Source organism: Vicia villosa, linkage group LG5 (genome assembly GCF_029867415.1).
Source record: "Vicia villosa cultivar HV-30 ecotype Madison, WI linkage group LG5, Vvil1.0, whole genome shotgun sequence".
NCBI classification, from domain to species: Eukaryota; Viridiplantae; Streptophyta; class Magnoliopsida; order Fabales; family Fabaceae; genus Vicia; species Vicia villosa.
Genome location: NC_081184.1, coordinates 83,268,170 through 83,281,580, shown reverse-complemented (window position 1 = coordinate 83,281,580; position 13,411 = coordinate 83,268,170). Strand labels below are relative to the sequence as shown.

The 13,411-nt window shown below is 40.4% G+C and overlaps 1 protein-coding gene across 1 annotated transcript; it reads right to left on the bottom strand.

The window, feature by feature from the left end:
• Nucleotides 1–602: 602 nt before the first annotated feature.
• LOC131604914 (uncharacterized) lies at nt 603–1,442 on the bottom strand. Its single transcript, XM_058877329.1, has one exon. It carries the CDS (start codon nt 1,440–1,442, stop codon nt 603–605), a length of 840 nt encoding a protein of 279 aa, XP_058733312.1.
• Nucleotides 1,443–13,411: the final 11,969 nt, after the last annotated feature.

Below are 13,411 nucleotides of genomic sequence, written 5' to 3'. Positions count from 1 at the left end.
GCCCTTTGGTCATATAATATTTGAGTTAGAGGTTTACGGTTGAGAGGACTGCGATTAGCTCGGCCAGTGTCGGGCGTCCAAGAATGCATTGGTATATCGAGGGGCAGTCGATGACCAAAAATTGGACTTTGACGACCCTCGCGGTTTCCGCCGATCCGATTGTCACTATGAGCTCGACGAACCCCCATGGCTTAGTCACCATGTCGTTGAAACCTTGTAGGCCTGATCCTACGTAGGGGGTGAGGTGATTGTCGTTCAGTTGCATCATTCTGAATAGTTGGGAGTACATGATGTCTACTGAACTTCCCTAATCAACCAATATCCGCCGCACGTCAAAATTGGCCATTCGAGCCCGGATGAGGAGGGGAATGGTGGCATTGGGTGCCCCGCCGGGTAATTCTTCTTTGTAGAAAGACATGGAGGATGGGCTGCCCTTGGCATGGTCGAGCGTAGCGGCCTTGCTTGCACTGGCTGAGATTAGTTCGTCGAATTTGCGTTTTACGGATCCCACGGTGAGCTTATTGAATCCCCCGCCCGATATGACCATGGCGGAAGGGAACATCTCCCATGCGCTGAGGAGCAGTGGTGGTCGCCGATTTAGCCTAGTCAGGGAGGTAAAAGTCTTCCGGCCTGGTGATGCTCATGGCTACTTGCATGGCGGGCGTATCTTCTGCCGGCTTTTCCTCGGTGATTGGTTTGACTTCTATGGCGGCCTCCTGCTTCTTCGCGTATTGCTTCAGGTGTCCCTCCGTGATCAATATCTTTATGGCGTCCTTTAGGTGTATGCAATCCTTGGTGTTGTGCCCGTGGCCTTTGTGGAATCGGCAAAACTTCGATTTATCTATGATTGGTCGCGCGGGCATGGATTTAGGGAAGCGGACCTTGCCTGTCTGGAATTCGGCGTTCGCGCACTCATTTAAGATGCATTCCCTTGAGGCGTTGAGAGGAGTGTATTCTCTGAACTTCTCGGCTGGGGCTTTGTAGTCTTTGGGGTCCCTGCCCTTGTCGTCTTTCTTTTTGTCCGTTCTCCGACGGGAATCGTCTTGGCGACCATTCTTGCTGGTTTCTTCTTGTCTAGAATTGCGTACCGCATGAGCGGCCTCCTTTTCCTCATATTGTATGTATGCCTGTGCTTTGAGGAAGAACTCGTCCAGAGTGGCCGGCGTTTTGATCCCGACGGCCTTGGCGAAGTCTGAGCATGGTCGGAGGCCTCGTTCGAGCAAGAATTTCTTCATATGGGCAGTGGTGGATACTTGCACGGCTTCCTTGTTGAATGTTTCTATGTAAGCCTGTAGGGACTCGTCTTTTCCTTGGATGATGGCTTCCAAAGAGGCTTCTGACTTGGGGTGTCTCCGGGAGGCCGTGAAGTGTCTGGAAAAAAGTTTCCCGAGCACTTTCCATGAAGTGATGGACTCATCGGGCAAACTTTTATACCAAGTCATGGCTCCTTTGCGCAGGGAGGTAGGGAACAAACTAAATTTGATGGCACCGGGCACCCCTCTGTAGTCGAGAAGGGCATCGATGTTCTCTATGCCTTTCAAGACCGGCCGGTAGGGGCGCTTCCAAGATTGAGTTGGAAAGAGGGCCTATGCGCTCTTCTTCATCGTCGCTGGCGGAAGGAGTGGAAGAGTGGCTCCGACTCCGCCGGTGTCGTCTCCGGTTATCGTTGTGCCCTGTCGGGGGTGACCGGGATCTCTTCTTTGGTCGAGGAGACTGTGAGCGGTGTCAGGAACAGTGGTCGCTTAACCCTTTCCTGGAGGATGGACCAGCGTTTTCCCTTGGGGAGGGATATCGAGGGCGTTTCTTGGGAATCACGTCGCGCTGAGGGCGATGCTTGTGACCTGGGGGAGTTTTCGATCGGCATTTTTGCTCGAGCGCCCCGATCCTGTCGTTCTGCTGTTGTATGAGCGCGTTGGTCTGGGCAAGGGCGGCCAGAACGGCGCTCATGGTCTGGTCCTGAGGGGTCTTACCTTTGGAGGGGAAAGGGTTGCCTAGAATCTCTTTGGGGTTGTCCTTCCCGCTTGTATTTTCTAGATGGTGAAATGGATCATCTTGGAAATCTTTGGGAGAAGGGGACGCCGTGACACCGTCTCGAGGGACGGTGTTTCTGGAAGGGGGAACGACGAAGATGTTGTTTTTCTTGAGTATTGCAGCGTCTAATGAAGAGGGATCTTCGTTATTGCCGGCCATGAGTAATGATTTTACTAAAGCTTTGGTTCCTGGGTTCTTGTAGGAGGCAAGAATGGATCAAGAAGGTGCAAGAAAAAGGAACGAGGGAGCTAGAATTTCCCACAGACGGCGCCACTGATCTTACCGAGCAGATCAGATGGCCAGCAACAATGAAGGCTCGTAGTTCCAAACTGTTGAGAGAGGGAAAAGGGGGTTGTACCTGCAAGGCACTCCGATGCCAAAGTAAGTGTGTGTTCCACAAGGTACAACAAAGTGAGAAAATTTTGGGGTAAGAAAAGATTACCCTGCCCTCTGTATGAAGAGGGCTATTTATAAGATGTTCTTGTACGGATTTGACTCCTTCTGGGGCGGATATTTAGGCTTCACGCGAGTTAGTTGTTTACCGGGCACGAGGGTCTCTTGTGGTCGGTTATGTTGGGAGTATGCCCGGAGCGATCGGGCGGAACTTGCCACGCGTGTCCTAAAGCATATTGGGCCGAAGGCTGGATTTGCCCAATTAGATAAATTGGGCCGGTCCAGAACACCTATGAACTCCATACAAGCCTTTAAACCTAAGGACACTTGTGTGACTTGCTTGTATGTGCTACTAACCCTTTGATTTCCTTGCAGGATTTGTTTGTAGGACTTATTCGTCCTTGTTACCTTATGTTTTTCCTGATGCACTACATCATCATAAAATCATGACATCATGAAATCATAACATAGAATATTTACTAACCCTTTCAAGGATCTTAGGAATTTAGGGTGCACCATTTCAGGTGCCATTATCAAGGACTAAATTCTCATCAACGGGCAAGAGGATTTATTTTCCTCTGGCCACATGCCTTCAAGTTCAAGAGATACAGTACCTATTAGGGGGCAAGAGGATTTATCTTCCTCTAGCCATGTACCTTCAAATTCAGAGGTATCCCGAATCAGAGGCTATGACCCACTCGATATGGTGAGCTTGATTCTCAAAGAAGGACGTTCAAAGATAAAAGGCATAGTTCTTTAGACAAAGCTGTGACCAGTCATTTTCTAATGTCGTAAACTAAATTTCCTAAGAGTCCTTGAAAATGTTGCATTTGCATTCATAACATCCATAGCAGGTTTCTTACAATAGGTCTCTCATCCTCTCTCGCTGTTTATTCCAGCACCAATGGATCTCGAGCAATCCGTCAGAAATCTTCAGGTTCAGAACAACCAGTTCCAAGAGATGTTCCTTAACTCGGCCAAGGGGTAAGAAGAATTGAAAGCACTTTTGATCAAGAAAGAGAAGGATCAACATAGGCAGCAAGGCGGTCAAGGCAATCAGAAATCCAAACCCAAGTGATCATTTACTCTGTTGCACATGTCGCTGTCTCAAGTTCTGCAAAAACTGCTCAATCAGAACTTGATAACCCTATTGCCTCCATATTCAGTTCCTGCCAATCCTGCTCCTGGGTACAAGTATAATGCAAGATGTGCTTATCATTCTAACAGTCCTGGTCATAATACCGAAGATTGTGGACCATTGAAGCATATGATTCAAGACTTAATTGAAGACAACATCATTGACTTCAACTCACCTGAGGAGTCTCATATGGCTGATGCTATGTACAACCAGAAAGGTTGTAATGAACACAACCTACCTGTTGGGGAAGTTCCACAACAACGAAGCAAGCCAGATGCACCTAAGCGTCAATTCACCCAGATTAATATGTCATTGGCTCAGGCATTACAATACTTGTTGAAGTAGGAGTTGATTACTTTAAAGGTGTAGCAACCTGCCCTAAAAATAGACTTTTAGAGTCGCCACCTATTCTGAAGGGCGAATAGGAAACCCTACGCAGTTAAGAGATCAGGGTAAGATACTATATTCAGATCGAGGGAAGGTGTTAGGCACCCTCAACCCTTTCCTATTGGCTTTGAATCTAAGGTGAAGGTTTATGGCTAAAATATTGAGTAGGGGAAAATTGAGATTTTAGGGAGGGGGACTCGCCTTGTTGCCAAGTGCCTACGTACCTCCTTAGGGAGGATCAGAGTCTACGTAGTTCGGGGGACGGGTTGTACGCCCTTAAGGTTTGAAATTTGATTTGAAGGTTTGAAGGCTTTGAATAGCCTGTCGTAGATAAAAATCTGTATTTGGAGTTTGAAGTTTGAAAAATGTTTGAAAAATGTTTTGGAATTTGTTTGGGCGTACAACCCTGATTTGATTTAGCACTATTAACCGCAACGATCAATAGATTCAATCGCCATAGTTAACAGATTAATGATTTGCACCATTACCAATTCAAATCGATTGATTCGATTATCACTAATAATGAATTAATGTATTTTATTATTTTTGTGAATTTATCGTTACCCCTCATAACCGATAGTTTCGATTACAAATAATAACGAATTGATAAGGGGAAATATGCTAATCATCATAACCAATAAGATGGTTAAAACCATTTAGCAAAATAAATTGTTAGTTTAATTTGAATTTAAATAATAAATTAAATTGTTTGTCTAAATACCTAAGTCGGTCGAAAAATCCTAAATCCTAATACTTTGGCGCTGACCAATGGGATTGGGGCAAACCCTAATACTTACACCTTTATAGGGTTTTTGTGATTTAATATTAATATTAACATTAATTAAATAATTAAATCGAATAATCGAATAATCGGGGAAAAATCCTAATATTAATTCTAAACCCTAGTCATTACCCCTAATCCTAATTTAATAACCTAACCCTAATTAAATAAATTAATTAAATCAAATGTAAATAATTATCACTTAATCTAACTAATAAATAAAACAAATGAATAAATAAAATAGAAATTATATAGAACCTGGCTATAATCCTTTGTGAGTGACCCTTAAGTGCCCGTGGTGAACCTTGCAATCCTGGGCGTTAGATTTGGATCATAGGAGATCTCGTGGCTAAGAAGCGAGGTGTACCATAGGCAGCATATAGGAGAAAGCGTGGGATCTGGTGGTGTCTTAAACCAAAGAATTGATAAAAAATCAATTTTGCCTTCAGCTGGATTCGAACTGAGGCAGTCCTGGTCAGCAATACGCTCCATTTACCAACTGTGCTACGCATGTATGGTGTCAACGAACCAGGACCATTGAATAATGTACGATCACGTGTTCTGTTTTGAATCTTGAATCTAGTCAACCGTGGGCCCCCTTGCGCGAACGTCTGGCCAATCCAGAATGGAGAGAGGACCAGATTCCGTTGAACAGCCAATAGGGAAGCTCCGAGAATGGTCAAAAGTTCCACGCTACTATTCATCATCACTTTCCTTGCCTTGCCCTATTTTTGCTACGATCTGGCTTCGGCTTCGCTACGACTTAGCTGTGCGTTTTTGTAGCAATTTCCTGCAAAAATATTATCAAGAAAATCACGTGGAACAATACAAAAGAATGCCCAGTCCTACTAATTTGGACGTCACGGACTCGATGGTGCTATTATTTTCTACTAAGGAGCCCTGCAAGTATGAAAACGAAAACGTTGAAGCTTGGAGCTTCAACAATGGTGGAACGTTAATATGGCGCTAAAACCTGCGAGCTCAACATCCAAACGATCATGAGATTGAATATAAACATGAATGCATGCACAAAAACCGTTTATGGAATATGATATGAAGGTTTAAAGAGTGAGAAAATTTCCACTAAGAGTGCAACTCGGATACGACGATATAGGGTGTTGAAACTTTCAAAGATGATCGAGAATGATCCCTGGAGGTGTTAGAATGCTCTTGGGATGATCACATGTGATTGGAACTCGTTGGAACCAAAGCTTTCCCATGCCCTAGCTTTTGCGTGTTTTTTTTTACCCTTGGGAACCCTTGTCTCCCCCCCTCCCTCATTATTTTTAGCATATATATCAGTCTTTTAGGGTTTGTTTTGGGCTTTAAGTATTGGGTTTTAATCCCTTGACATTTTGCATGAATATGCATGGAAAAAATCCCTTCTAATTTTGGTTAAAAAAAACTCCCCTTCACATTCGGACCTCCTTATGGCATTTGTTGAGCCCTTGTGTGATTAAAATAAAATCCACATAATTTAATCCATTTGTCTTGATATTTTTGTAAATTTATTTAATATTTAAATGAATAAAAATTCAAATAAATAGTAAATAGAATTATAAAGGGATAAATATGGATTTAAAGATCTTCTACAAAGTCATGAACATGTTTAAAATGAAAGTCTTAGGCTCATTAATCAAGAAGTTCAAAATTCTTCATTTAGGGTTTTAGGTTTTTTCCCTTAAAATTTTTGCCAACTTGTGCGCCTTGATGAAAATGAGATGGGAAAATTTTGGGGTATGACAGCTGCCCCTGTTCAATCTTCTTGAACCTGAAGAGGTGGAAGATGATTGGACACTGAAATGCCCTGAAATTTGCTTGCGTAGGGAAGGAGTTCTGTGGGAGATGGGCTTATAGATGCCACCTGTTTGCCTGGCAGGGCATTTGTCTAAAGCATATGCTTTTCAGACCTGGATCATTTGATTGTATCTGAGGAGAGAGGAAGTAATGTCTTGCATAAGACTACCTGAAGAGGTTCCTGAATAGGGTATATCGAAGGTTGATGCGAAGAAGCTTAGGCTTTGAACAATGCTTAGGAAGAATGTCTTGGAGAAGACTAAATGAGGAGTTTCTTTAAAAGAACTAGGTATATCTTAGAAAAGATTGGATAAGCATTTTAAGAAGGCTACCTATAAAGGCATGACATGTCTTAAATAAGACTCACCTAGAAAGGCTCCTAAAAAGATATGAAACGTCTTAAACAGGACTATCTACACAGGTTCCCATAAAGGATATGAAACGTCTTAACAAGACTAACCTAGAAAGGTTCTCGGGAATGATACGATACGCCTTAAATAAGACTATAAGGTTAACTTGGATATGTCTCAAACAAGACTGACCTATAGAGGCTCCTGGAGAGGATAAGGAGGGATTGGATACATGTCTTTAAGAATATTACCTAGAAAGGAATGATATGTCCTAAACAAGACTGACCTAGAACAGTTTTTTTGGAAATGGTATGATACGTCTTACACAAGACTCACCTGGAAAGGCTCTTAGATAGGATACGGGATATCTTAAACAAGATTAACCTAAAGAGGTTCCTGGAAAGGAAATGAAAACGTCTTAAACAGTATTACCTAGAAAGGTATGATATGTCCTACACAAGACTAACCTAGAAAAGGTTTTTTTTTTTAAAAAAGGATGTAATATGTCTTACACAAGACTCACTTGGAAAGGCTCCTAGATAGGATACGAGATATCTTAAACAAGATTTACCTAGAGAGGTTCCTATAAAGGATAAGATACGTTTTAAACAAAACTAACTAGAAAGGTTTCTATAAAGGGAATGATGAGTTTTAAACAAAACTATCTAAAAAGATTCCTATAAAGGATATGAAATGTTTTAAACAAAATATCTAAAAAGATTCCTATAGAGGATATGAAATGTTTTAGACAAAACCATCTAAAAAGATTCCTATAAAGGATATGAAACGTTTTAAACAAAACTATCTAAAAAGATTCCTATAAAGGATATGAAACGTTTTAAACAATATTATCTAAAAAGATTCCTATAAAGGATATGAAACGTTTTAAACAAAACTATCTAAAAAGATTCCTATAAAGGATATGAAACGTTTTAAACAAAACTATCTAAAAGATTCCTATAAAGGATATGAAACGTTTTAAACAAAACTATCTAAAAAGATTCCTATAGAGGATATGAAACGTTTTAAACAAAACCATCTAAAAAGATTCCTATAAAGGATGTGAGCGTTTTAAACGGAATTACCTAGAAAGGTTTGGGATATGTCTTAAACAAGACTGCTTGGGAAGGTTAGGATAGTTATCTTGGACAAGACTACCTGGAAAGGTAAGAAACTGTTTGATTGCTTCTGGATTGCCTTTGAAGAAAGACTTGGAATGAAGTATTGGAATTGTATCTGTTAAGATTGAATCGTTGATACGATCATGTTTGCGTGGTAATTTGATGATAACATCTTTTTGAAGTGAAGTGACCTGAAAAGGTAGCGTTAGTTTTATGCAATGTCATGATGCATGTGTCATGTAATGAGATTCTCAATGAGAATTATGCACGTATGCCTATCCCACACTGCGGGATGTGAATGGTACAAGCGTGAGAAGATCAAATATGCAACAATGCTTTTTGTATGATGCCAATGTGACTTCCCGAATATTGGAAATTTTGAGAGACGTGCCCCTTAATCTGAAGGAGGGACCTTTCGAGGGAACTCGAATTTCACCATGTCTTGCCTGATATGCATTGCCCCAGTGTTTGAATTCTTGAAAGATATGCCCCCCATTCAATAGGATTCTGGATTGTATGCCCCTGTTCTAGGAAAACCCTCTGAACGTGGTTTCCCCATCTAAGGGTTTTTATCAGGAATGATCGTCTTTGATTAGACCAATTTAGAGGTCTCCTTGATGCTAAGTGTTGATTTGAATGTGAAGCAGATGCTATTCAGAATGAGTCATGCGTTTAGATCGCATCCTGACGGACAGTGACTTGCTGAGTACTCAGAATGAGATGATGTCTTCTATAAGACTACCTGAAGAGGTCCTTGGGAGGAATGGGAAATTGTCTTAAACAAGACTGCGCTTTAAACAAAGCTCGAAGGGATATGTTTGCGCAGAGGGTCAAAATATTCCTATAGAGGATAGAGACAGTTTTTGTGGCGTTTTAAACAAAACTTAGGAAAAGACATCTTGAAGAAGATTACCCTAGAAAGGAAGGGGAACTGCCTTAGAGAAGGCTCTGTACTTTAAACAAAGTTTGACAAGGTTTTTTGGAAGCATAAGAGAAGTTTGAATATGTCTACAAAAGACTAACTGAAAAGTTAAGGGATGTCTTACAGAAGACTACCTAGAAAAGGTTCTTGGAAATGAATATGTCTTAGAGAAGACTGTCTGAAAGGGTTTGAAAATAGAAAGGATTAGAAGGCGGGTTTTTAAAAGACTGTCTGAAAAAGGCTCCTAGAAAGGGTAAAAAGTATTTGAAAATGTCTTAAGGAAGATTGCACGGATAGAATGAGAAATATCCTATAAAGGTTCCTGGAAAGGATGCGAAAGTGGTATTGACACCATCTGATATTGAGTGACCTTTGCAACGTGCCCCCAGGTAATGGGCTTGCCCCATGGGCTATTCAGCGTCCTTGAGAGACTCCAATGGATCTTGATTGGATTGCCCCATGTAAATGGGATAATGACGAGTTATGCCGTGTGTACACATTAGCCATCCTAGTCATGCGTAAGAGATGTTTCTTTTTTTTTTGACAAGCTTTTAAAAGCTACTTCATCAGTCAGTAGGATTTTTAGCCATTAGCCATGCCCCATGCAACTTCTCCCTGATGTTAACATTTAAATCTATATAGACAAGTGTACTTTATAATGAAATGCAAATGCATACGTCTGTCTTGAAAGTTTGAAAACATTTTTTGAGTAAAACAAAGTTTTTTTTTTAAGAAAGTGATATCAACTCAAGAGTTATAGTAGACCTTAAGGAGTCGGGATACCTTTGGTAACGGTATGCTTTCGAACTAACCATGCTTCAGTTAGGACTTTTAAAGGTTGTAACGTGGCCTGGTTCACGGTTTAAAGAAACAAAAGATAGAGGCTCAAAGTTTATTTGTACCCATCCCAGTCTTCGTGATGTTCTCCAGTCCTATGCTCAGTTAGCTATGCATTTAGTCTCCAAAAGAATTTGGGAATTGTGACATTGATATTTGTGATGGTTCAATAACCAAAGGTTTATCTGCAAAGGCAGTCATTCTCCTTTTTTGTAGTATTTTCCTTTTGTCGAAGGTACATAGTAACCTTTTTTCGACTTTGTTATCCCTAACTTTTTTTCTGGACTGTTTGTTTTAAAATTACAGTCAGCGGGATGCCCCAATTTTTCCTAAGTCTCCTTAATAGGTTTTGACTTAGCAGGCTCTTGCATTGCTTTCTTTTTCTTTGAGGACATTGACTGCCGGACTTAATGATGATGGGGAACCATCGGTGATTATGTTCAAAGGAACAACTTGGAATAATTAAGTTAACTGAGCAGCTACCCTACCCCAGGTTATATATTAAGGGTTTTATTTTATATGAAGGAAAACTCCTACTTCTTTAGGCTCAAAGGGGTTGACGAGGGATTAACATCCTTATATCTCCATTATTTGGGAATTGAACAAATGCCTGTACATCGTCAACATGGTCTGTTCGAAAGCGTAGTGTATGAAATTGTGGTATCGTTTTCGTCATTCTCCCTCAAAAGGTGTACGACTTTAACGAGAGTTGAATATCACAAAGAAATAAAACCAAGTAAAAACACAGTTATAAATATAGTGAGAACACTAGGGATGAATCAAGACAAACGTACGCAATGCATTAATGATTTTTTGAAAAGTACATAGCATATGTCATAAGACTAATGTTTAAACAAACGGAAAGAAATTGCGAATGGAAATAAAACTAATGATCTAAGAAATCCTCCTTCTAGCCACCTATGGCTTTAGACTTGCTAGGATCTTCGAACTCAATGAGCCCTTCTTCAATTAAATCTTGGATCTTGTGCTTCAATGGCCCACAATCCTCTGTATCGTGACCAGGACTATCTGAATGATAAGCGCACCTAGCATGATGCTTGTACCCGGGAGCGAGGTTAGCCGGAGCTGAGTATGGAGGCAGCAGAGTTACCAAGTTCTGACTGAGCAGATGTTGCAGAGCTTGAGACAGCGGCATGTGCAATGGGGTGAATGATCGTTTTGGCTTGGACCTCCAGGTGCGTTGGCCACCCTGTTGCTTTTGCTAATCCATTGATCTCTTCTGCTGAAATCTTGTTGGGTAATATGGTCGGGATGTTAGGTTATCCTTCCCAATGGTCCCTTGTTCTGGAGATAGAAGAGGAATCTTCTCTTAATGTCATGAAAATGATGTGTATGCCATGCATGATATGTATGATATCTTTTTTTCTTTCTTTTTTTTGAATAAAATACGATGTAAGAATGCCCATGATGTATGATGAATGGAAAAAGAAATAATAAACAAAAATAATGATCAACACATATATATACATATATCACATAATCACATAAGTTCATAGGTTCGACGTAGCGGCTCTTGGGAGCCAACCTTTTTATAGGGGGGGTTCTAGAAGGTCTCATGGGGTCGTTCGTAGCCTCCGAGACTTTTTGTCTCTTCGGATTTTAGAACAACTCATTTTATCCATGAGGTTCGAATTTTTGGGGTAGGTTCTCGGAGAGATCAGCCAAGTATCCAGTCGTGCCCTCAACAAAGTCAAGCCTCGTTTTGGACATTTCCGAATACTCAACCCACTCCGAGTGGAGTTATCAATGAGACTCGTAGGCGATTCATACTCCCCTATTGATCTCAAAGATAACTCCCACACTTAGGGATTTAACATTACATAATGCCAGCAGTGTATATAAAAATATAACAATTAGGCAATTAAATATAAATATATTAACATAAACAATTAAATATAAACATATTATAAACAATTAAATATTTTTAGACAAAAAACAAAAAAAAAATAATTGCAAACCCTAAAAAAGGCGAATTAGCCAAACCCTAAAAAGTTGTCAAACCTAAACCTGCCAAAACCTATAGCCTATAGGAGCACAGTATTCACCATTTAAGTTATCCCCAGCAGAGTCGCCAGCTGTAGCAACCTGCCCTAAAAATAGACTTTTAGAGTCGCCACCTATTCTGAAGGGCGAATAGGAAACCCTACGCAGTTAAGAGATCAGGGTAAGATACTATATTCAGATCGAGGGAAAGTGTTAGGCACCCTCAACCCTTTCCTATTGGCTTTGAATCTAAGGTGAAGGTTTATGGCTAAAATATTGAGTAGGGGAAAATTGAGATTTTAGGGAGGGGGACTCGCCTTGTTGCCAAGTGCCTACGTACCTCCTTAGGGAGGATCAGAGTCTATGTAGTTCGGGGGACGGGTTGTACGCCCTTAAGGTTTGAAATTTGATTTGAAGGTTTGAAGGCTTTGAATAGCCTGTCGTAGATAAAAATCTGTATTTGGAGTTTGAAGTTTGAAAAATGTTTGAAAAATGTTTTGGAATTTGTTTGGGCGTACAACCCTGATTTGATTTAGCACTATTAACCGCAACGATCAATAGATTCAATCGCCATAGTTAACAGATTAATGATTTGCACCATTACCAATTCAAATCGATTGATTCGATTATCACTAATAATGAATTAATGTATTTTATTATTTTTGTGAATTTATCGTTACCCCTCATAACCGATAGTTTCGATTACAAATAATAACGAATTGATAAGGGGAAATATGCTAATCATCATAACCAATAAGATGGTTAAAACCATTTAGCAAAATAAATTGTTAGTTTAATTTGAATTTAAATAATAAATTAAATTGTTTGTCTAAATACCTAAGTCGGTCGAAAAATCCTAAATCCTAATACTTTGGCGCTGACCAATGGGATTGGGGCAAACCCTAATACTTACACCTTTATAGGGTTTTTGTGATTTAATATTAATATTAACATTAATTAAATAATTAAATCGAATAATCGAATAATCGGGGAAAAATCCTAATATTAATTCTAAACCCTAGTCATTACCCCTAATCCTAATTTAATAACCTAACCCTAATTAAATAAATTAATTAAATCAAATGTAAATAATTATCACTTAATCTAACTAATAAATAAAACAAATGAATAAATAAAATAGAAATTATATAGAACCTGGCTATAATCCTTTGTGAGTGACCCTTAAGTGCCCGTGGTGAACCTTGCAATCCTGGGCGTTAGATTTGGATCATAGGAGATCTCGTGGCTAAGAAGCGAGGTGTACCATAGGCAGCATATAGGAGAAAGCGTGGGATCTGGTGGTGTCTTAAACCAAAGAATTGATAAAAAATCAATTTTGCCTTCAGCTGGATTCGAACTGAGGCAGTCCTGGTCAGCAATACGCTCCATTTACCAACTGTGCTACGCATGTATGGTGTCAACGAACCAGGACCATTGAATAATGTACGATCACGTGTTCTGTTTTGAATCTTGAATCTAGTCAACCGTGGGCCCCCTTGCGCGAACGTCTGGCCAATCCAGAATGGAGAGAGGACCAGATTCCGTTGAACAGCCAATAGGGAAGCTCCGAGAATGGTCAAAAGTTCCACGCTACTATTCATCATCACTTTCCTTGCCTTGCCCTATTTTTGCTACGATCTGGCTTCGGCT